Source organism: Mustela nigripes, chromosome X (assembly GCF_022355385.1).
Source record: "Mustela nigripes isolate SB6536 chromosome X, MUSNIG.SB6536, whole genome shotgun sequence".
Lineage (NCBI taxonomy): Eukaryota > Metazoa > Chordata > Mammalia > Carnivora > Mustelidae > Mustela > Mustela nigripes.
The window spans coordinates 12,466,975-12,494,190 of record NC_081575.1 but is presented as its reverse complement, the minus strand read 5'-3'; the positions used below and the strand labels follow the sequence as shown (position 1 = coordinate 12,494,190).

Genomic DNA, 27,216 nt, shown 5'->3' with positions numbered 1-27,216 from the left:
CTTTGTGGTTCATTACTTTTCTTTCCCTTCTTTTCAGCTTCATTATTTTTAATAATTTTATATTCTTTATCGCTGATTTGCTCCTCTGCTTCATCCATCCTCATTTTTATGGCCTCCACTTGGGACTGCATCTCAGTTAGAGCATTTTAAAAATTTCAGCCTGACTAGATTTAAGTCCTTTTGTCTCCACAGTAAGGGATTCTCTAGTTTCTTCTGTGCTGTTTTTAAAGCCCAGCTAGTATATTATAATCGTTTCTTAAGATTCTAGTTCAGACAGCTTATTTATATTTGTCTTGATTAAATCCCTAGCCCTTCATTCCACTTTCTGTTCTTTCTTTTGGGGTAAATTTTTCCATCTCGTCATTTTGTCCAGAAAAGAAGAAAACAAAAAACAACAACAAAAAGGAAAACCCCCCGAAACCAAAAATTCCCCCCACCCAAAACCTAAAGCCTGGGTATGTTTTGGTCTGCTTGTTAAAAGAACCTAGATCCCAAAATCAAATAAATAATTAAAGTAAACAAATGCAAAAACATAAAGTATATATAAATACAAATTTTAAATTAATCAAGAGTTTTACAAAATGAATTGAAAAAAAAAATAAGACAATAAATGAAAAAATAAAAAAGTAATAAAAGTAAAAAACAAACTAGATCCCATTTTCCCCTAGAACTGAAGATTGCAGCACTCTAGGACCAGTAAACTTGGTGTGAGCACATTATTTGTGCTGGTCTTCTGGGGGAGCAGTCTGTTGGGATGATTCTCTCAGGGGGACTTGTCCTAGCGGCAATGCACCTCTGGGGCTCAGCGGGGTGGGGCTTGATGTAAGCAGCTCCAGAGTCCACTAGGTGGTGCTGTTTTGCCCCCCAAAGGCTATCAGCACTGATGGGCGGGATGAATATGGTGGTGCCCCACTCCCTAACTCCAGCGCTGGAAGTGCCCCCCCCCCCTCAGTGAGCCCTCAGAGAACGCAGTCAATCACTCCTGTGTCCCTGAATTCCGTCAGAACCCTGCGTTCAACTGGTCTGTGTCCGAGCTTTTTAATCTTTAATCTCAGCTACATAACTGCGTTTCAAAACTCTGAATTTTAAGGACTACCACAGCACAGACAAGCACTGTTCTGGGGGAGGGTCTTGCCACACTTTTGCTGGTTTGCCAGCCCCTGCCAGGAGAGTGGTCATGACCATGCAGGGGTTCGTAGTTTATGGCAAAACAGAGCAGAAAGCCGGCACCAATACTCACTGTTCTCAACGGTCTTCCATGTTCCATTTTTTTTTTTCTTTACATTTTATTTATTTGACAGAGAGAGACTCAGTGAGAGAAGGAACACAAGCAGCAGGGAGTGGGAGAGAGAAAAGCAGATTTCCTGCTGAGTGGGGAGCCTGACCTGGGGCTCGATCCCAGCACCCTGGGATCATGACCTGAGCCAGAAGGCAGATGCCTAATGACTGAGCCCCCCAGGTGCCCCATGTTCCTATGCCTGGGAACAGTGTCTCCTGTTCTCGTTACCCAGGAGATCCTCAGACCACAGTGTCACTTCTAGGATTCGACCCTGCTTTGCCACCTGAGCACCTTTAAGCTGGGCACATCCCCCACTGTAGCAGACTTCTAAAAGTTCTGATTTTTGCACTCCTCTGCTCATGATAATCTGTGACAGCGTCTGTAAACAGGCTCTCTCGCCACCACTGTAACCACAGCGCTGTCTCCCCCAATTCAACTCTCTGCACTTCCAACCTTCCAAAAGTTGGTTGCTTTGAAGACTTGCAGTTTCTGTTCTGTTAGACCTCTGATTTCCTAGGTGTTCAGAATGATTTGATAACTACGTAGCTGTGTTCAAGGGACAAGACATGCATCGGTCCCCCTACTCCTCCATCAGCCTAACTCCTCCACAAAGATTAAAACTCAGCAAAAATTATCTACAATTGAAAAGAAGCCCCAAATAGGTGTTTTGTTCTTTTTACTTTTCAAGGGAGACGATCGGTTTGTTGGCACACAATACCATATTTTCATTGGAAACTACTCCACTTTCACTAACGAGAAGATTGAAAACAACAAACGCAAAGATTGCCTGGTGAGTAATTTAGTCTTGAATTTCAGTCAAACAAAAGAAGGATCAATCTATTTTTGTTCCGCTATGGTACTTCGATGTTACATGAGAGATAATTGTAATTCTTAGATGCATAATTAGGAGACAGAATGTCCTCAAAATAAACAACAGGTTTAGTTGATAATAGTTTCTTATTGAACCTGCTACAGATGTTTTCTTTTCACATGGAAAAAGACCAATACTATCCTAGCTTTTCTAAACAAAGAGTTGCTTTTTGCTTAAACAATCTGAATTCTGGTTCCATTTCTACATTCTCTATAGCTTGCCCTCCAGTTTCCAGGGTTGGAGAGAACACGTGATGTGGACTTGAGCTGAAAAAGGCTGACTACCTTATGTACTCTAAACATATTTGCAATAATGGTTGCTACATCTAGCACTAGCACAAGGCCAAAGTAAAAAATAATGATAATGTACATCAAGCCACCACCTCAGAGAGACCTTCTTTTTACCCGATATACTTTTTCTCTAAGATGTCTGACATCTTCCTCTCTCCTTTGCTTTAGATCTCTGCTCAAAGTCAGAGAGAACTTTCCAGATTCTCTAAAATAGCAGACTTCTTCATTCATACTCTACCAGTTGATAATGGTTCACTTCTTCCTTCAGAGCTTGTATCAGTAGCCGACATTCGTATGATTGCTCTTTCTCTCCCAACACTATATGGCAAGCTCCGTGGGGTAAGACTTTGTTTTGATCACAGTTATACCCCCGGCACTTAGCCTGGCATACAGTAGGCACTCAAGAGATAGTCATTAAATGAATGAGCCCACCATCTGAGCAACCGAGGAAGCCAAAGACCAACTCCTACGGAAACCTCAACAGCTCAACCTCAACCTCAACAGCTAAGGTAACCTAAGGTAACCTAAGCAGACCCCAGACAGACTAGGGTCTGAGTCTCAGCTGGCTTTAGAAGGAGTAAGTCCTTTCTTCATACAACTTATAGACACATTCCTTTCAAATTAAAAACATTTTAACCAGATTAAACCAACTTCCCTTTCGCACTTTGCTACAAAATTTGAAATGTCTTATTTTTAAGATTTTATTCATTTGACACACAGAGAGAGAAACAGAGAAAGAGAGAGAGAAAAAGTATATGCAGGGGTAGCGGGAGAGGGAGAAGCAGACTTCCCACTGAGCAGAGAGCCCGATGTGGGGCTCGGTCCCAGGACCCTGGGATCATGACCTGAGACAAGGGCAGATGCTTCACCGACTGAGCCACCCAGGTGCCCCTGAAATGGCTTTTTAACACTTGCACTCGTCCACGGAAGTGAGGAATTTGAAGCATTTGACCAGCAGTAATCTGAATGTTCACACAAAGCAGATTCGACAGAATTCAGAAAACTCGCTGCATCTGAGACTGTTAGTTTTGCATTCAAGAAGGCTAATGGCACTTCCTACAGCTGGTGGATGATTCACCCGTAAAGCAACCTGCGGAAGTGGCGCCGTGGGCTCGACAACACGGCACTGTCGTAAGAGAGAGCACAGACAGAGGAAGAGGCAAGTTCTAGGGAAAGAGAGCACTCACTTCCCATTCAGAAGAACACACGGTCTTAAAAAATACCACCAAGAAGTGAGGGGGAAAAAATCGCTTCCTCGCAGCTCGCAGGAGGAATGAAGCGTGCCTTGAAATTTAGAAACTCGGTCTTTAATATCTGAGCTGATGTTACCCATAGCTCAGCATGGCACGATCACTGAACTGCTCACAGATTAACTACAAAATTTCTCCATCACTGAGCATTCCCACTCCTGTATTGGGCTGTACTTCCATAGAAGCAACACAAGGTCCACTTTAGTTGTTAAAGCTATAAATGTGCATGTCCGTCCCACCACTTGTGTATCAAAATAACACATAGCCTGTTCTTTATATAATAAACCAATAAAACCATAAAAGACAAGAAATGCAGAGTTGCTTAAATAATTCGAGAATCTATCCAGGGATCAGAGCTTCCTGGCCTGTTGAGAAAGCAACATTTTTCTAGAAAATCAACCTGAGAAACTGCAAAGGTGTGATTTTATTCGATGAAATATTAAAATACACCATATTAGGATTAATGGAAAACATGGTTTACACTGATTAAAAGAAATACTTTGAAGGTTATCTCAACTCCAACAGGAGGTACCAAATCGCTTTCAAGAAGAAAGTAATAATAAGAACATCACCCAAGCAGAGACATAAACATTTGCTACTGTCAAAAACCAGGGCAAGAGGATCAACGGTTGAACTAAAAAAGTAAAAAAAAAAAAAATCCTTTTACTTTGAACATACTTCTCTCATCTCTACAATCCAATACATTAAAAAGGTAATTTATTGATAGCCAATGTAAAGTAAATTATAACAAATAATTAGGGAAACAAACCTGTTGTGAGAATCCACAGAAGAACTGGTACAAAAATTGTGGCAAAATGAAACAAAGGTTCTGGAAAAAAAAATGTAAAGAAGGGTTAATGTTTTCACTTGAACTTTGTTAACTAACACAGGATATCGTACTCCAAATAGTCTACGGTCAATCCCAAGTCTTTTAATATCATAACACAATAAATTTCGATTAGAGTTGCAAGCAAACAACTCAAAGACAAATGATTAATTCATATTAATATCAACTTCTGCCTTACCAAGCAGAAAGAGGATCTCACTTAATGAGAACCTCCTGCCATTCTTTCTTAAGGGAAGAGATGAGCTCATAAAAATACAAACATTTAGGTATTACCCTTTAAATGCCAATTTGATTTGCAAAATCAACACAAGGTAGACTGACATAAAGCTCTAAGTGTACAAGTAAAGTCAATTAGTGCCAATGAACAGCCAGGATACTGCTACGGTGTCTGCAGACTCTAAAAGTATCAACTAATGCTTTACTGTCTTTATTACTGCCTCATCAAATAACTGGCATATTATTATTGATCACCTAATTATAGGCAAAGACGGTATTGTGGGTAATAAAAAAAAAGGGGGGGGGGAGAACAGAACAAAGCTTCTTACTCCGAAGGGACTTATTTAATTGGGAGAATACTAAAAACAAACAGGAAAAAAATAAAAGCTGAGAATTCATAAGACAGAAAAAGCCACTAGGTAGGACTATAAATACTGAAATTATGGGGCGCTTGGGTGGCTCAGTTGTTAAGCAGCTGCCTTCAGCTCGGGTCGTGATCCTGGGGTCCTGGGATCGAGACCAGCATCAGGCTCTCTGCCCAGTGGGAAGCCTGCTTCTCCCTCTCCCACTCCCCCTGCTTATGTTCCCTCTCTCACTGTCTCTCTCTTTGTCAAATAAATAAATAAATCTTAAAAAAAATTAACATCTTCAGGCAAAATCCCCAGAACCAGTCTTTTCAAACGAGTGCCATCCGTCAGGGTAGGATGGGTCCTTACTTGAGTGCTGCTGTCACTTGTTCATGATGTCTCTGGATTTGTCTCTGGGTAGCACTTCAAGAGCCCATTTTTGGGCTGTATCAGTAAACTAGTCTCTTTCCTTCTGTCACACATTCTCACTTAGCTAATTTACCAGGCTAGGAGACTTGAAGCGGTTTTTAAAAATCCAATGCATCCTCGAAGGATGAAATCTGCCATAGCCGACAATATTTAAGTGAATATACTATAGGCTCTGGGGGAATGTTCCTAAAGAAAAGGGCTACACATGTACTGAATTAAGTCCTACAGCACGGTGTGCCAGAGCTCCCAAGGTCATCTCTTGTAAGGGTGACATGTGTATGCATCAATTTGGGGAGAATGCAGGACCATATTGAAAAAGTGTTCAGACTTTGGATGAGGCAGTATTCAGTGGGGATTATGGAGGTGCTTTGTGGGAAGGGGAGGTCTGACTCTGTCACGAGAATGTAAGTCCCCTGACAACAGAGGCTTTGCCTGTCTTACTCCATTATGAATCTTTAGGTCTTACAATGGTGCTTGACACATGGTAACACATTTGAACTTGTCTGTTGACTAAATAAATGAAGAAATTAGAACTTGAACAAGGTGTTAAAGATGGATAGGATATGCTGAGAGCAGGAACCAAGGCAAAGTGCATGTATTTTAAACATATAAGGTAGGACAAGGTCAGAACACGGGTGCCTTAAAAGACAGACTAATCCTCAGACAATGGAGAGTGAAGTTTCTAGAGGACAGGTTAAAGAGTGGCAGCTTCCTAAGGTTGACTTGGCCAAATTATGCAAGGTGCATGAATGGAGAAACAGAAGACAGGAAAACCCACCACTGAAGCGCTTCAGGAGTGAAGTAATTGTTATTTGAAGAAGCAATGGCAAGGTCAGAGGAAGGAAGAGGGTTCGAAGTATTAGAAACCACCTTGGGAAAAAGGACGGCAGTGGAAAAGCAATACTGACTGCTAAGTCAGTAACTAAGATGATAATGGGCGCAGAGATCCTATGAAGACAGAGGGCATCACCTACACAAATGATTTCCTACATTGCGAACAGGGATATGTTAATTACTGGCCACTGGTAAACAGCCATTTTAATGCCTGTTTTGTTTTCGTTAACAGAGCATCCCTTCCATCTGGTGGTAGGTGCGTGAATTGCAGGCCACAATCTTGAGGCACACCAGAGGTCAGGAACGGGACCAGAGAGCTAGGCAGATATTCCGGGCAAATCTTCAGGGAATGGCCTGGGGGGGGGGGGGCGGGGGGGGCGTGGGGGTGGGTAAGAGAACAACCAACCATCTGTCTCCAAGTGGGGCTGTTCAATGACTGAGGCTGAGGCCTGACAGACCCGAACTGTGATGTATGAAGAGTCCTGGACTGAGAGTAAATGACCCTATTATGGGAATCCGGCTCTGCCACCTCTGAGCTGAAGAGGGACCCACAAGTTTCATAAACTGTCTGAGCTCTGCTTTGCACATAGTTTAAATGAAAATAATAGTAAGTGCTCATAGGAGATTTGTGAGGACTAAGAAAATAGAGTGCTTTTGTCAACCAGCAAGGTATCTGACACATACTGGGTTAATCATCGTTATCACCGTCATCTATGTTTGGCCTGGAGACCAGCTGATACTGGATGACGGGGTCTTAGCAGATCTGTAAACCTGGGGTCACACTTACATATGTACATATTTGTTTATTTTTTAAGATTTTTTTACTTTAGGGGCACCTGGGTGGCTCAGTAGGTTAAAGCCTCTGCCTTCAGCTCAGGTCATGATCCCAGGGTCCTGGAATGGAGCCCTGCATCGGGCTCTCTGTTCAGTGGGGAGCCTGCTTCCTTCCCTCTTTCTGCCTGCCTCTCTGCCTACTTGTGATCTCTGTCAAATAAATAAATAAATCTTTAAAAAAAAAAAAGTTTTGGGGCGCCTGGGTGGCTCAGTGGGTTAAGCCTCTGCCTTCGGCTCAGGTCATGATCTCAGGGTCTTGGGATCGAGCCCCACATTGGGCTCTCTGCTCAGCAGGGAGCCTGCTTCCCCCCCTCTCTCTCTGCCTACTTGTGATCTCTGTCTGTCAAATAAATAAATAAAATCTTTAAAAAAAAACAAAGTTTTTTTACTTTATTTTTTAAAGATTTTATTTTTTTATTTGACAGAGACACAGCGAGAGAGAGAGAACGAGAATCGGGCTCCCCGCCCAGCAGGAAGCCTGATGCAGGGCTCGATCCCAGGATGCTGGGATTACGACCTGAGCCGAAGGCAGATGCTTAAAGACTGAGCCTCCCAGGTGCCCCTAAGATTTTATTTTTAAGTAGTCTCTACACCCAATGTGGGGCTGAAACTCACAATCCCAAGATCAACAGTCACACGCTCTACTGACGGTGCCAGCCAGGCACCCCAACACATTTTTTTAAAAACAATTTTGTAAGTAGGCTCCGTGCTAAACGTAGGGCTCAAACTCACAACCCTGTGTCATTAGTTGCATGCTGTACTGGTGGAGCAGTCAGGAGCCCCTCGCAGTTATGTGTGTCTTAGGAAACAGAAAGCTAGTAAGACCGGGGACTGATCACAGGAAACTGACACACGGAAACAGTAGCTGTGCTCTCCCTTCTGTGAAATACACGGCATGAAATCTAACTACCATAAAGGTCAGCATCATTTAACTTGCACACGAACTTGGTAATGTGCCTACAAACTAGAATTTGGTAAGAAAGTTCTTAATTCTATCCCCCGGTAGACAAAATTGAGTAGGCAGGCTCAGTCTAACGTGAACTCTAATGCTTGGTGATAAAAGAGAACCAAGGTATTGTTGGGGAGGGGACCTCAATGTCCAATCACAGGGGTTTGGGATCCCATACCATTATCGTGCTTTCGGTGAATAATTAACTGGGTGAGAAAATTGTTCACAATATATTATTAGGTGAAAAGGGCAAAGAGCAAATCAGTATGTTTTGGGACTGACTGCTAGTAAGTATGGGACTTCCTACGGGATGATGGAAATGTTCCGGAACATATAGTGGCAACGGTTGCTCATCATAGCAAATACACTAAAAGACCCCATATTGTACACTTTAAGTGTGTGATAGTGAATTTTGTTATGTGAAGTGTATCTCCATATAAAAATTGAAAAAAAAAAAACCCCAGTAGTGTATAAAAACAACATAGGGGCACCTGGCTGTCTTTGTTGGTGGAACATGTGACTGATATTGGGGTCGTGAGTTAGGGCCCCAGGTTGGGTGTAGAGATTATTACTTGGGGGAAAAAAACACCAAAAAAACCCCAAACCCAAAAACACTGTAACACAATTTAATTTATATAGAACATGTCACATAAAAATGTCACCCATTGGTTCTCTCTGTGGATAGGATTATAATTACAGATGACCTCAAAACCTTCATTTTGGAAAAAGAGTTTTTTGCAAGAGGGATTTGAGAAGTATCACTGTTGCACAATTTTCCTTTTGATTAGAGCATTAACTCACTAAGCAAGATTCTCAGAGAACCTCATCTTTTTTTTTTTTTATAGATTTTATTTATTTGACAGACAGAGATCACAAGTAGGCAGAGAGGCAGGCAGAGAGAGAGGAGGAAGCAGGCTCGCCGCTGAGCAGAGAGCCCGATGTGGGGCTTGATCCCAGGATCCTGAGACCATGACCTGAGCCGAAGGCAGAGGCTTAATCCACTGAGCCACCCAGGTGCCCCTCAAAGAACCTCATCTTGAGGAGAACACCATGCCAATGTTTTACGTACTTAAAAAATAATTAAAATCAATCAGGATTAAAGACGAAAGACCAAAATGGTGTACAAACAAAAACTTAACCTAACCCTATTTCAAATAAATAACATAACCACACTGAAATGGTGGAAAAGGAAAAAAAAATAACTCTGCATATAGTATTTTGACGATACACGCCAAGGCTAAAGACAAAAAGAAGTACATAACAAATATATCGCTCAAGTTAGTGTTCTTGGATTGAGCAAGTAAATAAACAACACTGAGGATAATGAGAACTGAGATTCTCACCAATGGAGAAAGGGATTACACATTAGGAAAAGAGGAAGGGCAGAATGAAACCTTGTGGTACTGGCTGGCATCAAAGGACTAGTATAAACTGAGATCACATTCTGGGTTCATACTGCTACCTACGATTCTGGCCCAACAAAGTTGTGTGTATGCACCACACATATATTCACAAATGTAACAGATCTGTGTATATCCTCATACATATTTCCTAGCTCTGTTCACCGACAAGGCCTAGAACCAAGGGCAGCTCAGAAGCAATGAGCACAATTGGCACAAAGACCTTGATTTCTAAAAGCCATTTGCCAACAAAAGGAAGCAGTGTTCCTTGGAGAAATGTCTGAATCCAGGACTAAAGCAGGAAAAATTACAAGATGAGCCTAGAATATCATATGGAACCAGAAAACAAGTCTTCAAAAAAGGTTGGGGAGTGGGGGAGAGGAGAATGGGGAGTTGACACTCAGCAGATAAACGGTTTTAGTTTTGCACGACAAGTTTTACAGCTCTGTTGTACACCGCTCTACCTACAGTTAACAATACTGTATTGTACGTTTCAAAATCTGTTAAGCTGGCAGAGCTCATGTGAGGCATTCTTATCACTATAAAATAAAAAATAAAAAACAGTGGGGACATGTTGAAAGGACATAGGCTAAATTTGTGACAATCTTGAGTAAGAGAATAAGTAACAATAGTAATAAACTTTTAACTCATTGAATAAAGTATCTATTTTAGTAGCAGACTGCTCTTTTCCAACGAAATTACACAGATTACAGTTGAAGGGTCTTCAGACCCCCAAAACACCAGCAAGTGTTTTGGATAACTGAATCAAGTTATCTAAGTCAACATTATCCTGAGTGAGACATAGTGACAACACATGCCTCCTGATATGATGTGCTCAGCAGGTAACATTACTTCTACGGTATCGGTGCTGATTCTCACGGTAAGCAACCATTAGACAAACCCGCATTGAGGGACATTCTACAAACTGGCCAGTGCTCTTCAAAAATGTTAAGATCACGGAGACAAAGAAGATAGGAGTATTCCAGTGTAAAGAAGACTAAGGAGGTATGACAGCTAAATGCAGTCACGAGCCTGAAACGGACCACAGAGAGATTACCAGTGTGACCTTTGGCAAAATTCCACTACTACAATGTAGACTAGTTAATAACGTGCCAATTACTTTCAATTTACGGATCTCGATAACTATGTTGTTGTTCTCTAAGTGTTAACAGTAGATAAAGAGCATCTGAAAATTATTCCACTAATTTTGCAACTTTTTCAAAGTCTGAAATTATTTCAATGCAAAAAGCGAAAAAAAAAAAAACAACCAACTAAAAACAAACTATACTGAACAGAACAGAGGACAAGATATCAAGTTCTGGCCCATGTTGGCTTAAAATGATTTTCATACTTCAGATGTTAGTTCACCTTCACATATGTCAGGTTCATTAGGCATAAAATGAGGGGCTTGTACTGTATTCATGGGACTTCAGAGTGTGCTCTGTGCAATCTCTGGGCAAGACAAGGAGATTGAGAAAGGAAACAGCCCTTGACCCATCACCCTTCAATGAATGCAATTTTGCTTCTATTTGCTTTACCTGTACAACTGCACCTGAAAAGAGGACTCGGTAACTAAAAGGAGTAGTTCAGAAGACTGTTTAGGGTAAAAGGGAACCAACAATTGATATGATACAACCTGAATCTTGAAAACATTACTCTAATGAAATAGGCCAGACACAAAAGAGCACATATGATTTTATTTATATGAAGTTCTAAAACAGGCAACTCTAATGTGCATACTGCATTAACTAAACCAAAATTTATATGTTGTATGCTGTAAGTATCACTATATATTGGATAGCAATATAAATCAGATTAGTGACTGGTGCAAAGCAGAGGAGACTGGGAAGGAGCACGAGAACTTTCTGGGATGATGGTCACGTGGTTGTATACATTTGTCAAAACGAAACCGTACACTTTAAATGGGTACATTTTATTGCATTTAAATTCCACTTCAAGAAAGCTGAGTTTAAAATTTCATCCTAAATTGCTCACATTAAAAGAAATTTCTAGTTTCTTTTTTTTTTTTTTTAAGATTTTTATCTATTTGAGAGTGCACACACAGGGGTGTGGGCGGGGGGCAGCGGGAGAGGGAGAGACGCTCTAGCAGTCTCCCTGCTGAGTGCAGAGCCCAAAGCAAGGCTCGATCTCATGACCCTGAGATCAGAATCTGCGCTGAAATCAGGAGTTGGACGTTTAAGCAACTGAGCCATCAAGGAGCCCCAGGAATTTCTAGTTTCTGATTCATTAGATAGATCACCTGTGTTTTGGAGACCACAAATCTCAGTACTAAGACCGCAAAGGAACAGTGAAAGAAGGGAGGGAAATCCTATGCCCGAGCTGAACCACTACTGGCTTAGATGGTGAGAAGTCCAATTACAGATTATTTTGTTTCATACCTTATAGAAGAAATACTGTACAAGGTGTGCTATTCTCACATAATACAGGTGTCCGTGAGCCAAGAGCAGTTTCTTTAAATGTTTAAACTTCGGAACAGCATAATCGCTATTCCTGGCTGCTTGGCGGCCTTCTTTGCCTTTAATACCTGAAAATGAGAACATCTCCATGAGTGCTTCATAAAATAAACAACCTCCTCATTTGCCATTTTCACACTTTTAACTTGTTTATGTGGCACAGTTCACTTGTATAGTTTAAAATTCTTTTAACCAAAAAGTATTGTAACAGGGACAATGAATCTTACTAGTACAAAGTAAAATTTAGCTGGTAATTACTTATTTATAACACAAAATAAGACCATTAAACAAAATCATTGTTTTAATCATTACAAGGCAAAATTAAGGAAAAAAATTAAATAGGAATATTTACCTGAAAAAAGGCACTTAGTTAAGTGTGTACATGTACATGCCCCTAGATAAGGAGCTATATTTAAGAAACTCAGAGACCTGGGGTTTGTGGTTGAGGAGCTCAAAACTGGAGAGTTACAAGGAGATGGAGAAATCCTCTCACTGAATGAAACTGAGTAGTAGCCCAAGTGCTGCATGAGCTCAAGCAGCCTTAGGCCACTTCCATACTGAATAACCAATGAGTACACCTGTTGTATACCATTAGTTCTTCCCTTCCAAAAAAAAAAAAAAAAAAAAAAAAAAAAAGGCTTGCTGGGGTGTTAGGATTGCTGCCTAGCAGCACCCTGACATGGGGAAAAATGGTACAGGCAGTAGAAAAAGCTGTTGTTACACACCAACACATAAATTCGACACCACAGCCCAAAGCACCCATGAATACTGCCATGTGGAAAACCAGCCATCCAACTGTCATTTTTTAGTCCCAAACAATTAAGAATCTCAGAAGATACAGTGCAGCAATGTAAGTAGGCGATGTGGCCAGGGGCAGAAAATCAGTAACACCATGCCCGCTGTCAAAGTGAGAGCTAAATGATCACTTGCACTGCCAGTAGGTTTGGGAAATTCACTTGACCTGGTTAATATAAAAATATCCTCTAACTTGGTATTGCTATGTTCCCACCATGGATAGGACTTTGGGATGGACAGGTTAGATGAGGATGTTCGTTCAATGAATAATTATCTTTCCCAAATTAAAATTCAAGATGAGTAACCACAACACTTCTCTCTCGAAGAGAAGACCATGTTAACTGTAAGCGTTTCATTAGGTGGTTCTTACCTATTCCCACATGGGATTCCAAGATCATACTAACATCATTGGCACCGTCGCCTATCGACAATGTGATGGGGCTGCCTTTTAGGTTCTTCACCATTCTGACAATCTACACATTAAATACAAAAGAGGTACAGAAAAGGTCAACCAGAATGTGGAACTACGACATTGTGGGCATATGCCGCACTCATGCTTGTAAATGGAGAACTTGCAAACAAACAGAAAGGTGCTCGGTGCGTCTTACATACAACAGCCTTTAATTCAATTCTCAGAGGCAAAAGAACGAAGCATTTTAAATGTAACACCAGTGCCCACCTTGTTTTGGGCTCTATGCATACAGGAAGTATCTGAGAACCTTGTCTCCTACCTATACTAGAGGCCAACCTGTTTCCCTCTTTTGTCATTGCTTCACGTGTCCTTTTAGATGATGTGTTGAGTGGGACAGTGGAGACCAGAAAGCTGATCTGAAGTAACATGTATAGGGTTACTGGAATAGGCGTGGGAAATGAGAGAACGATGCTTCTAGAACCTTTCCATCTCTACTCCCTACAGATACAACCACTCCCTTTGGTGCATTCCCATATTCCCAGGGACTTCCCCAATGGTAGCCTTCCAGCTGCCAGCTACACTTTACTAAATCTCCCAATGCCCACGATGATTTCATCTCTTCCACAGGTAGCTTCGTTTTTAAATGCGGGCATCTTGAAGGTAGTGAGATGTGCAGAAAGTTCTGAGATAAGTGTACAAAGCCTGTCACTCTTCCTGGAGTGTCTCTTCAAGATGTGTCGGTGGCACAATGCAGCTCACTGCTGTGTTCGTGGCAGGTAGCGAATGAAAGAAATCATCTCCTGGTGGAGTCACGTGTGGAGGTATATTGGGTAAGCAGCCGGCCTCCCACCCCACGTTTTAGATAACGACCGCTTTATGCGTCCCCCCTCAAAACTGTCTAGAATCTGGCAGCTTTAAAATAGTGTATATAATGCAGAAGCTAACTAATGCCTTGCAGAAATTCTGTCCTCAGAATTGCTTTCACCAGTTAGCATAAATAAAATCCATGTTCAACATGACTGATTAAAAATAACGGACACGAGGCTAAGCCACCCCACAGTCTTTTCTTTAAACAAAATCCAGTTATGTTTTAGTTGTACTAAATAGTGTACAAAACCCCCCACGTCCAATTCCATGTAACACAAAAACGCTGTTACTGTGAAATGCCAGATTTCCTCTATTCCCTCCCCACAACTTGGTTCTTTTTAAAAAATTTTAGAGACTCTCAAAAACAATCTGTAAATGAGTCAAAGACAAACTTAAAGAACCCACACTCAATTTGTATTTGATGAGCTACAATTCTGGTTAACCTAATTGCACCTGTGAAACTTGTGCAGCAATGACTTGCACCTCAAAGAAGAGAAAGTGCAGCCAGGAAAGGTCTAGGGAAGGTGATAAAATTAGCAAGGTTGACAGCTCCTGCCTGAAAATATAGATTAAGAAGATTAAAGGTCGTCTTTGTAGAAAGATGAAAAGATATATAGTCGTGGACTATAAAATCATGAAAGATTTAGATAGGTAAACATGGTTTTTCTAATTGTTTTCTTTTTTTATTTTATTTATTTATTTATTTTTTACCAAGCCCCAGGTCACCCGGATTAAGAACTTCTCTTCATGCGAAAGAAATCAATGTGCCAAAACCTATTTATCGATCAGCTGCAACTGCACACAATACAATGTGCAATGTCATGTGCAAACATCCAAGAAAGAAGGCTGGTCACACACCTTAAGAAACATCTAACAGACGAGCAGACACGGGGAATAAATACAAGAATATTAGATAATCAGATTAAGGATAAACACTAACAGTGTGAGGTACCTGTCCAAGGGTAACATTGTAACATTATCGTCTAAGTTGTCCACATAAAAAGGCTCAAGATGGCAGAGAAGGGAGGGGATACTACATGCTCGAGTCATCAGGAATGACTTTACAGAAGGAAGAGTAATTTTTATCTAAATCATGAACGATGGTTGAAGATCTGCGTGGAAGGGGAATTGGGGACCCGAGGAGTATTCCAGAGACAGGGAATGGCATGACCTAAGGCACACAGCGAGGGTAAGTACAATCTATGCTCAGCAGACAGACAGGCTTGACCAGATCAATGAGTTTTCATACACAGGGCATGGACCGCTACATCCGGGTCCAGATCAACAGGGAGCGAGAATATGAACGTGGTTGCAGGGTGCAGGAGAAATAGGAAGAAAAAGCAAGATTGCGGGCAAAGAGCCAAGCTAGGTGGCGAGTTACAGGTGGAGTTCAATGAACTGTTAAACGCCTGCATCTGCCAAGAAAGAATAGACAAAAAAAAACAATGTATCAGAAAATGGACAGAATTTGGTGACCGAAACCACGTGGGAGGGTAAAGCATGGGGGAGTCACCACAGATTTCAAGGCTCTGAATCTAGAAATCCAAAAGTACAGTGAGCTCAGTAACCCATGCGGGAGAAGACAAGAAAGAAGATGGGCTCTAAAGAAAGTTGAGTTGAGATGGTTATGACAACACCCAAGAAGGCACGTTCAGTAAACAGCTGGAGAAGTGAAGTAGAAGCCCAAGCATTTGGACTGGAGAAGGGACTGGAAAATCACCTACGTGGGCCTGACAGGGGAGCAGTTGACAGCTTAGAAGACGGGACTACAGAGAAGGAGATAAAACAGGTCAAGGACTGAGCTGCAGGGAGGCTCTGTATCCTGGCCAGGAGCAGCTCGGAGCAGTATGGGGTCCGCAATTCAAGTATCTCCTGGGCCGCGGAGTAACCAGAATCCCAGTGAGCAATTCGAGCAACAGATCATAAAAGAGAGACAGCCTCTGACTAAAGGGACAGATTTCTGTGGAGACGGTTCTGGCAGGATCGACTTCCTCAATTGGGGCTAACCAAGGCTCTGAAGGTTGAAGGAAAAAAAAAAAAAGAAAAAAGAGGAGGAGCACGTGATCGTGGTGGGGAGTGAGAATGAGAAGAAAGCAGAGACAATACCGTAAATTAGGATGGGCCGCGTGTGCACGTGTGTGAAGTAGGGAGCAGAGTTTGTGTAAAGGACAAATCAAGGACACAGCCATTCCCTGGTCTCGAGCGAGCAGCCGAAGAACACGAAGAAGCAACACTAAGTCTGGAACTGACACTCTAAGGTTCTCTGCACCAAGAGCCAAAAAGTAAGGTGAGGCAGATCAATGTGGGGCTGGAGGAGCTGGGCAAAACGGCCTATGGGGGGTGGCCCTTAAATCGGGTTTAATTATGAGTCCAATTTCTTTAAGACCAAGAGGATTTCAGAGAGAATTCCAGACGTGGAAGCTGGCATGGGCACAGTAAGTGCGAGCGACACAGAGAGGGAAACAAGCAAGAGGAGTGGACGATTCCAGCTGGGTGCGGGAGGGACAGTGGACGCAGAGCAGAGACACACGATAAGGCCAACAGGGGTGAGCCTGAATGCCAGAGTCACCTGCCCTTCGTCCTCAGGGACTAGGAGACTATGAAAATATCTGAGTAAGAATATATAACGGGAGAAGTGGTGTTTTAACAAGACTCATTTGGGAGCATGGCAAGAGATTGAAGCGGGAAGGGCGAAAGCCAGGAGACTGACAAGGAGGCTAAATCAGAGTCCATGCGAAGTCACAGGACTTGGACTGGGATGGAATGGAAGGTTTAGGAAGACGGCAGCCGAATGAGAGCTATGACAAAAGGTACAGTGACTAGATACAGAGCGAATGAGAAGAGAAGGGTCAGAGGTCATTTGGTGACTTAGGGAGCAAAAAAAATGTGGTGCCGGTGACAAGAATAATGAAGAGAAGGGAGAAAAACATGGCCTGAAGGAGAAAATTCTAAGATCTGTCTTGGACACAGGAATTTAATATGACAGTGGGGATTCCATAGGAGCTAACAGGCAGCTCGAGGTAAGAGATTTCGCATAAAGGAAAAGTCAGTACCAGACACTACCAATGAGAGCCCTAGAAATTCGTGTTTAGAGAGGCAGGCTGTAAGTGAAAAGCAGAAGGAAGACTTAGCCCCAGCGAAAAACGATAATTAGTGAGAAGTGAGAAGATGACACAAAATATAAAGACATTAGGTTGCCAAGTAGGACAAAAAAAAAAAAAAAAAAAAAGAGTCAAGATTGTGGACTAGACAGAAACTCAGGGAGGCACGTTTTAAGGAGGACAGGCCGGTAGTGTTACCTGTGGCAGAGAAACAAAGAGGACAAGAAAAGTCAGTGCGACGGATTTGGCAAGGTCAGCGCTCCCCTCCAGGCGAGCCAACGGACGTGATGACGTGACGGGAAGACAGAACACACGGGCTAACGTCCCAGGGGAGCGAGAGGCAGCGGGATGGAGGCAGCTCGCACCAAGCACTCATTAGAGAAGCCTGGAAGGCAAGGAAGGAACTGGACAGCCAGCTTGAGGGGACAAGAAGCATGGGGTCCCTTTACACTGGTGGGCAGACCTCTGAATTGGACCGCGGAGAAGCAGCAGTCTGGGAAGATGTAATAAGGTAGAAAGGGCTCTTAGAAGGAACAAAAGGAAAGTGAACATTTGCACACACGTGTACAGAAAGCCCCAGAATGGACCACGAACTCCTATCCGGTTACCTGGGCTTTCTGTAACGGCGCCATCCGGCAGCAGAGCACAGCAGTGCACTTCATGCAGATCTGCAAGAAAATGCTTTTGTAATTGTTAGAACTGGAGTCTTGACTAGAATTTAGTATGAGTGACAACGTGGAGCCATCGATGATTAATCCGTATTCCTGATGTTCTGTCCATGCTCTGGAAAAGAAAAACAATGCTATAATTGAATCTCCCACATAGGAGATTAGAAGCCTGATTGTGTTTAAAACCACAAAGAGGAGGGTCCTGCATAAGGGCCATCATTAGTCTGGTTCCCAAACCTATGAACAGTAGAGAAGCAACTGTCTCTAACAATGGCACAAGCGAGACTTTTCCATGACATCTTTTGAGACTCGAGCTGCCCATATAGATTCTAAGTTCTAAAAGGTTTAAAAATAACAGACATTCAGCAGCTGGTCTCTGTGTAAGAAACTCAAGGCGAACTGTGGAAAATTACAGATCAATCAGTCAAACTCTGATATGAAGTCAAATCGCCAATCTGAAAACTTCTTAATAATATAAGAAAAAAGACAAAATGGCTTTGGGTATACAAATCACAGAAGAATTTTTTTCTGAATGACAAAACCTGTCAACAAACCTGGCTTCTCAAAAATGATGGAGAGCCTAAGAGACACAGTGTTCATTAAAAACTCCCGTATAATAATGATGTATGTTCCTTAAATCAGTATCATTTTATACTGGATTGGTAATGATACCCATTAGAATCATCGGGACAGCTTTAAAAAATTGCCCATGCCTGAGGTCTATTCCCAGACGAATTATTTCAGAGTATCTTTGCCAGTGCTTGTTAATTTATAGGTTTATGTTTTAGGAAGCTCTGTAGGTGGTCCTCATGCATAGCCAGGACGACTAAGAGATATTAGGTGCCAGGAACTACAAACAAAACAGGTGCAACTACTTAAGAAAAAATATGGGAGGGGCTCCTGGTCAAGTGACCAGGAATCAAGTGACCAACTCTTGGTTTCGGCTCAGGTCATGAACTCAGAGAGCGAACCCCGTGTCTGGCTCTGCTCTCCCTCTCCAACCCCCCTCCCTGCCCTGGCGTGCATGCCCTCTCTCTGTCTCTAAAATCAATCAATCGATCTTAAGAAGAAAAAAAAAATCACAACCATAGGGCAGAAAACTGACAACTGAGAAAATTCTCCCAATTAACATTTCATTTTTTCATAATTAGGAAAAAATAGCGATTAATCAATCTTTCTCGGGGAATCTTGGATGCCATTGGAGCACCAGTGCAGTCGAAGTATTAGACACAGCACGATCTCATTACTGATTCAGTTGTCTAATTTTAGGCTTCCTGAAGCTTAAGGTTTTAGAGAATCTTGTTAAAACTCCTCTGAGACTTTTGTCCGAGTGTGGATTCGGACTCACTAGGTTTATGGTGGGACAGGAGATTCTGCGTTTCTGACAAGCTTCTAGTGATCAGGGAGCTGCTGTCCAATGGACCAAACATCTGAGGGGTGAGAGCCTCGTGGGCCTCCTCCTTCCTCATTTCACGTTCCCTTGGTGTATACTGACACTGCGGTATTTTCTACTTGTCCATATTCTGCTTCATAATTTGAGAAGCATGTTTTATTCACTAATTAAAGAGATATCAATCATGTGCTCTCCTTTGCTCCTCTACTCAGAGAACAGTGGCTCCCTCCCTAACAAATCCAGCAATATTTATAAGCATCAAGTCTAAGTAGGACACGCAGGAAGAAGGGGAAGAATCATTAACTCATCTTCCCTGGGAGAGCACAGAAGTATTCGGGAGAGAATATGCACAACGAGCCAGGTACTAAACAGCTAACAGCCCGAGGACCAAAAGTGAAACGGAACTGGGCAGAACGAGGTGAGGGGAGAGAAGGTGCTGGGGTGCACTAGGAAAGCAAGGTGCAAAGGTCATTTGAGGCGTTCGCTGCGACCTCATTCTGGATGTAATGGAGAACCGCTCATCTGGCAGAGGGCCTTGGGAATTCAAGGCACGAGCTGCTCAAAAGAAGCAGAAGCAACAAAAGGGATTCTGGGTCTGATGCTTACTTATAGAACTTGAGGGAAGTCTGGGCCCAACTCCAAACGGATGAACCACAAGAGGGAATGTTCTGAGATGGTGAGTTCAGTTTTTCAGAGGCCCTGGCCTTTACAAAAGGGCCCCGGAGCCGCTCAATGGTTCTATGGACCATACTGTGTTCCATGTCTCCCCTCCTTTCCGAGTCTATGTTGAAGCTCGAACCCCCAGTCGGGGCGGTGTCTGGAGATGGGGCCTGTGGGAGGTGGAGTCACTACAGTGGAGCCCATGGCACGAGATGAGTGCCCTTGTAAGAAGAGACACCAGGACTTCATCTCTCTGTGCCGTGGAAAGACACAGTGAGAAGGTAGCTTTCTATAAGCCGGAACTCGACTCCAGAAATAGAAGTAAGTTTCTGTTGTTTGAGCCACTCATAACATTTTGTTATGTTAGCCGGAACGGATTAAGACATATGGACGAGTAAAATGTAATCTGGACTGCCTTTCTACATACCATTTGGCTAAAGGAAGAAAACATTTATGAGCGGCAATCGTAAGACTGCGTTTGCTCTCACTGATGCCCAAGTGCCAGGAGGACAAGAGCTGGTTCAGAATGGGCCACAGCCTCATGAGCGCGGGGAAGACATTTGTAAAGCCTGTTTATGCACTAGACACAAGGGTCCCAAGAGAGCATAGTTGTTAAAAAGCCTGGGCTCTGGAATTGGACAGACTCGTTCCCCGCCCCCCCTTATTAGCTGTGTGATCTTGAGTAAGTTACTGCATCTCTCTGAGCCTTACTATCTGTAAAGTGAAGAAAATAAGACAGCCTTACTGGGTTGTGATGAAGACCAAGTGAGAATAATTACATAAAGTGCTAAATACGGTTCCTGAAACAAAGGGTATGCTCAAAAAAATGCAAAGTACTTTCAGCTACGGGTCTTTGGATTTAGCGTGGGGACATCCTGCGGCATATTCCAGAAGAGGCAGTTGATTTGCTGATGGCCATAGTAAATTCTAGAAACTGGTTTAGACAAGGCTAAGCCTTGGTCAGTGATCTCTGGGCATGGAATTATTATGCATGAGAGGTTTTTCTCAAGACCCTTAAGTCCTACAAGTTCTTCCCAAGCAGCTCGTTGAAAGCAGAGTTGAAGTCATGTTATTAACAGGTATTCGGTTCCCTTCGCGGTTCTGGGACTTGAAAATCTACAGAGAAAACGGCTCTAGGACCTCATATGACAGGGCGACTGTTAGAGACCGGGTTCCCTGCGTTCAATTTAAGAGGCCACAAGAAGGAGTGTTTTTTCTTGACACGGACCAGGCCAGGGTATCAGTGCTAAATCCCCAAACCCTAAACACGAAAGACTGAACCACTTTTCTAAATCTTGAGAAATACACGATTTTCTTTTACATTAAAAGAGACGCAGAAAGTGCCAAATAACCTCAAATGAGCCATTGGCCAAGTCCTCAGGGAAGGTTTTAACTTACAAGGATAAAACACCTGCAAACAAAGAATGATCAATCACAGAAAACAGCCTTCCGCACGAACAGCCGGGAGTTACATTTCTACCCATGCCTAAGTATAAGAAACCGATGCACTTTCTTACTTTTTAAGGCTTCTAGTACTTTTAGGAAAATCATGCAGCAACTTCTTACGATATTCTATCAACAGTTCATGTAACCGATCTTCTTTCCTTTCACTTTCTTCGATGGTTTTGGTGGTCAGTTCCAAGAGCTCCGTGCTGGTCTGGAAGAGACGGCACGCATAACAAGTGGACTTGGCCGTCTCCATCTTGTCGCCGGTGAGCACCCAGACTTTCAGACCGGCCGAGTGCAGAGCTTCGATGGTCTCAGCTGCTTCATCTTGCAGCCTGGGCACAAAAGGAGCCCTTGTTATCCTCAAAAATTCCTGCAAGAAGGCTCGCAAGAGCAGTCCTATAACCCACGGCCATTCTGGAGTCCGGACGTTATCCGCTGGCCTCCCTCCACACCCCCTACTCTTTCGGGGAGTGCGATCTCTGGCGTGGTCTGACTAACATGACTTTCCAGCAGGGAGGTTTGGAAAAGTTAACGACCTCTCTTTAGGCAACTGGTATCCACTGGCAGAATGGAGACTCCTCCCTCGTAGCTAAAATCTCATGAACTCACCGCATGTTCTCATTCACTGTCACTTTATTTCATTAAATTTTATATCTCAGCATACAAATACTTGACAAGGGGCAAAACGGAAAGGGCATTCTAGTGCCGTGTCGAGGGACGTTAGTGAATCCCCCTTGCTGAGCAGCTCTGAGAACAGGAAAGCCAATCAGCCCCAGAGAGAATTTAGGCATAAATCCAAAAGGCACGGAGAGAATACTACTTTCTTTGAGCTCCCTTTGGTCAGGGAATGAGAAAGATATTAGACTAAATGAATCCCATTAAAATTTCAAAATCTTCCAATGTGGCTGAAAAAAAAATGTATATAGATAAAACTTTTTTTTTTTTTTTTTGGCTAAGTCTCATAAATTTGCATTTATAATTTCCTAAAAGCTCCTAAAATATTAAGAGTCTAAAATGTATTCTTTCAGACAGATCAACGATAGAGCCCTCCAATCCTGTCTAGTGCAGCTAAGCCTGGAGAGTTAAAACAAATTATTTGAAAGTATGCAAAAACATGCTCTAGCCTGCTGAACCAGGCTCGAATGAGCTCTCACGTTATTTGCTCTAACTCGAATTTCCTTTCCGTTCATTTCTGTCTGCCAAAACCTTATCAATTCTATCGGGCACCAGCTCAAAGGATGCCTCTAGCACAAAGCTCTCAATATATCATGAGACTTATGCAGATATTTGTAAAATAGGAAATTCAAGGTGTAAACATGCAAAAGATCTCGAGATGACAGAATCATTCTTCTAAGCCACAAATATTTCACTTAAAAAAAAATTAATTCTCACGGATGGTTCAAAGTCTGGTCTAGCAACAGATCTGAATAGAAGATTTCAAAATTTGAGAATAAAATTACCAATCTGGACAGAAACCACTCTAAATGGTCATTAAAATGACAAGAATATCATTTTCTAATTACTTGTCTTCCACTGCAGTGGCTCCAATTAAATTCATGTTTGTTTCAATATCATCAAAAACTTTTTCCATTTTTTCTTCTCTGTCTTGTAGGGCCATTTTTGCCTCTATGAGCTGTCTGTTAATTCTTTCATAATCATCTGGAGTGATTTCTTTGAAGGCTACACAAAGTGTCCGATATCCGTCCTAGAAATAAAGATCTCTAGTTATCCAAGGAATTGGGAGAAAAATTGCACAGTCCCTTCAAATATCATTTCACTGTACAAAGAAATCCTGATATATGTTTAGTTAAAAAAAACCACTAACAGATTGCAAGTAAACAGGTAGCATTCAAATAGGTTCAGAATAACAAAATACTAGCTCTTAAAGAAAAGAAAGCAGAATATAAATGAAAGATTCTTGAAAAGTCTTCAAGTCTGCAAATTCTGCACAGAAATTTGCTCCAGGATAACGTTTTACATTACAGTAAGGAAAACAGTATTACTAAATCCCCCAATATAAAAATCGACTATAAAAAAGAAGCTAAAATTCAGGGACGCCTGGGTGGCTCAGTGGGTTAAGCAGCTGCCTTCGGCTCAGGTCATGATCCCAGCGTCCTGGGATCGAGTCCCACATCGGGCTCCTTGCTCGGCGGGGAGCCTGCTTCTCCCTCTGCCTCTGCCTGCCATTATGTCTGCCTGTGCTCGCTCTCTCCCCCTCCCTCTCTGATAAATAAAATCTTAAAAAAAAAGAAGCTAAAATTCATTTAAACATTTAAATAGAAATCCCATCAAACAGTCATCTGTAGCATTTCTAGAAGGATGTAGGCTCACCATGGCATTACGTTCCACATGGGCTTTCGTTAACTCAATTTCATGATTTTGCACCCTGGGGAAGACCGCTGAGTCTGCTCCTTTACAAAAGAGAAGGATGTCTCCTAAAATAAGCAAAAAACCAAGGGCTCAACTTAGAATTTTAAGACTGGTATTGGGATTTTAATAACAGGAACTACTTTTTTAAAAGACTGTATTTATTTATTTGACAGAGAGAGATCACAAGTAGGCAGAGAGGCAGGCAGAGAGAGAGAGGAAGGGAAGCAGGCTCCATGCTGAGCAGAGAACCCGATGTGGGGCTGGATCCCACTGGGATCATGACCTGAGCCGAAGGCAGAGGCTTTAGCCCACTGAGCCACTCAGGCGCCCCTAATAACAGGAACTATTAAGGTGGCCTCTCCCACTCAGCTACTGTGGATTCTGGGATGAGCCATCTCGACCTTCACTCTCGCAAGACAATGCCCATTACCTCTGAAGACCAGCATGGACACAGATAACTCAAGAGCGCACAACAAGTTCCTCTGCTAAAGTGTACTTCCTTTCAGGGAATCATGGGAGACTGTACTTATGTCAAGGAGCTCCTTCTGAATTCTCTTTGAAAACGTTGCCAAGCATGTTTTAAAGTGTGCACATGGCATTCTACTGATGTCAAGACCAAACCCAAGTGCAAATAAAATAAAAATCATTTTGAAAGAACTACAGAGGTTGCTTTAATGACAGTGGCTTGGAGTTTGTACCGGAAACTTGAAAATAGCACTGTAGAGTGCAGGTGTAAGTGTGGCTTTCTGTCAGTCCATGCAACCAGCAAAGGAGTCGCCGTTGAGCATTAAGAAAGACACTTTCCGGGCCGCCTGGGTGGCTCAGTGGGTTAAAGCCTCTGCCTTCGGCTCAGGTCAGGATCCCAGGGTCCTGGGATAGACCCCCGCATTGGGCTCTGCTCTCAGCAGGGAGCCTGCTTCCTCCTCTCTGCCTATCTCTCTGCCTACTTGTGATCTCTGTCAAATAAATAAATAAAAATCTTAAAAAAAAAAGACACTTTATCTGTATAAAGCAAAATGCTGAGTTCAAGAAGTTAAAAAGAAGTGCAGCTGAGGTCAAGGCCCTTGGCAGACCACTTCCTCAGATGTCTCATCATTTGCAGTAGTGTGTAAGTGCATACATACAGACAGGTAAGATCACCAAATATCTCAAATGTTAAGTGGTTTTCTCTTTTAATTTTCTCTCACACATCCACACTGTGTTTAAAAGCCACAGGACAAATTTGGCATTCACAGAATGAAATCAATTTCATGACCTGGCAGTCACACTGCAAAGTATGAATAAAGGGGAAACGCTCCCTCCAGGGTTTGTTTGTATCTTCCCATTCTCACACTAAGGAATCTGGGATAGATTTAACACTAAAAGTGGGGCGCCTGGGTGGCTCAGTGGGTTAAGCCTCTGCCTTCGGCCCAGGTCATGACCTCGGGGTCCTGGGATCGAGTCCCACATTAGGCTCTCTGCTCAGCGGGGAGCCTGCTTCCCCCCCCCTCCACCGCCGCCTCTGCCTACTTATAATCTCTGTCTGTCAAATAAATAAATAAAATCTTAAAAAAAAAATTAAAAGGCAAGTTACTAGGATATAAATCAAGGAAAATTTGAAAAACCATGTAGAGACAGTCACAGTCTCTCTCTCTCTCTCCGTGTCTGTCTGTCTGTCTCTCTCTCTCTCACACACATACACACACACACACACAGAGGCATCTGGGAGCCCACAAATAAGGCAGGAGTGCTCCCCTACGGCTCTGGTTCTATCCAAGCAGAAGGTATGTCAGCTACCACGGCTCCTCCAAAGGATGCGGGGGAACCCTGGGATGATGGTACCGGTTCCAGTGCCAAGGGCAAGCTTCCCCACTTGATCAAACAAAGAGCCCAGCATGCTGGAGTGAAGCCACCACATCCTTTCCCAGCAATCTGGTCCTTAGTCATCCCTAGCCTGCCTGCTCCCTGGGAGTATAAAGCAGTGGGGAGTGAGGAAGGGAAGCACAGAGAGCCAGCAACTCTCCATACTCAAGAATTCTACTGCTAGTTAATCTCAAACCATCCCGCTGGACTGGGCTGCTGCATGCAGACATTACTGGTGATTCGTCATTACCATGAGTTATAAAAAAGTCACCCTTTCAGTTTCTGCCTGGACACTCAGGACTGAAGAGTAGAGTTCAGTTTCCGAGAAAATGCATATACTGTCATATGAGGGCTCTGCCTCTGACAATTTGGCAAACAGAACATACGTGCTTATATAAGCACATTAAGGCGTACACAGCAAAGCTACTGCTTTGCATGACTTTAAGGTAGTCATCTATTACTACATGAGATGTTTTCCTTCCTTAAAATAACTGATCAACATACAAATATACAAATGGAAAAAGAGAAAAAGTCAAGTTTTTATTTAAAAATGTATACCTGCTTGAGTCTTCACAATGACACTCATACGACGACGGACAGCATCAAAGTTTAAGGTGTGAAGAAGTTCATACCTTTATGAGGAGAAAAATGAGAAAGAGAAAATACCTAGGCCACACTGGGGAAAAATAACCCACCACAGAAACATCCTGAATAGAATTCTCCCCTTGTGGTAAGGGTTGCTGGCTGAGGGCACAGCTGTCGCTTTCCGTTGGGACTCTGACATTTTTCTGCACTTAGAACGTGGTGTCAGAAAATGCCAGCGTTGGTTAAGGGGTATCTGTGCCCTCCCATTAGATTACTGCAAATGATAAGGACAGAGTGAGGACACAGGACTGGCAGACAAAGAGCTGGCCAGACAAGCCATTTCTGGAGGGGTCTAGAAATAGTCCCCTCTTGCCAATTATTTTAATCGTCGATGGGGTGCTTACTATGGGTCGAGCACAATGCTAGGTACTGGGAAACAGATATAACTCTGCCTGAGTTCCTTCCCTCAAGAGGCTCATTATGTGATAAGGGAGGCGGAGGGCAATGAAAGGACTACGTCTCAATCAGCCACACACTGGAATAAAGGAACTCACAGGGGAGATGTGAGAGCCCAGAAAGAAGATATCTGAAGGAAGGCTTCCTGGAAGAGGTAGTGCCTCGGCTGTGGTCTGTAGGAGTGACGTGATGAAAAAAGGGTGGCTTGGCATAGTGGGTAGAGAAAAAGGCATGTGCAGAAATAGTTCACTGAAGCTTGAAATCTAGCTGGTGGGGGCACAGCCAGAGTGGGAAGCAAGGACTGGGGGCGGAGAACATTGTGGTCCATTTCAGAGATTTGGAATTTTATCCTACGAGCAACAGGAAGTCACCGTAGGGTTCAAGCAGTGGAATGCTATGATCAGATTTGTACTGGGCTAATAAATCGGATGAAAGAAGGCAGAAGAGTGAAAACAGGATTAATTATTACAAAGACATGGGGAAATATTTTTTGAAAATGAGCAACTTGGACGCAAGTAGTTGACCTAAGAACATCGACTATGAAGCCTGTTTTTGATGGGAGTGGGCAGGGCACCCTTTCTGCGAGGTGTGAAGGAGA

General features: G+C 42.8%; 1 protein-coding gene across 5 annotated transcripts in view; it reads right to left on the bottom strand.

The window, feature by feature from the left end:
- The window catches only part of ATP11C (ATPase phospholipid transporting 11C), a 183,926-nt gene that overhangs the window by 30,819 nt on the left and 125,891 nt on the right, over nucleotides 1–27,216 (bottom strand). For all 5 annotated transcript variants that reach the window (XM_059384662.1, XM_059384665.1, XM_059384663.1 and 2 more), the window contains exons 16-23: nucleotides 26,136–26,209; nucleotides 23,697–23,800; nucleotides 22,889–23,070; nucleotides 21,434–21,697; nucleotides 17,804–17,978; nucleotides 13,186–13,288; nucleotides 11,946–12,091; nucleotides 4,460–4,519 (exon numbers count right to left, since the gene is read on the bottom strand). In XM_059384662.1, coding sequence (XP_059240645.1) covers nucleotides 4,460–4,519; nucleotides 11,946–12,091; nucleotides 13,186–13,288; nucleotides 17,804–17,978; nucleotides 21,434–21,697; nucleotides 22,889–23,070; nucleotides 23,697–23,800; nucleotides 26,136–26,209 — 1,108 coding nt within the window. The remainder of the gene's footprint in view (nucleotides 1–4,459; nucleotides 4,520–11,945; nucleotides 12,092–13,185; nucleotides 13,289–17,803; nucleotides 17,979–21,433; nucleotides 21,698–22,888; nucleotides 23,071–23,696; nucleotides 23,801–26,135; nucleotides 26,210–27,216) is intronic.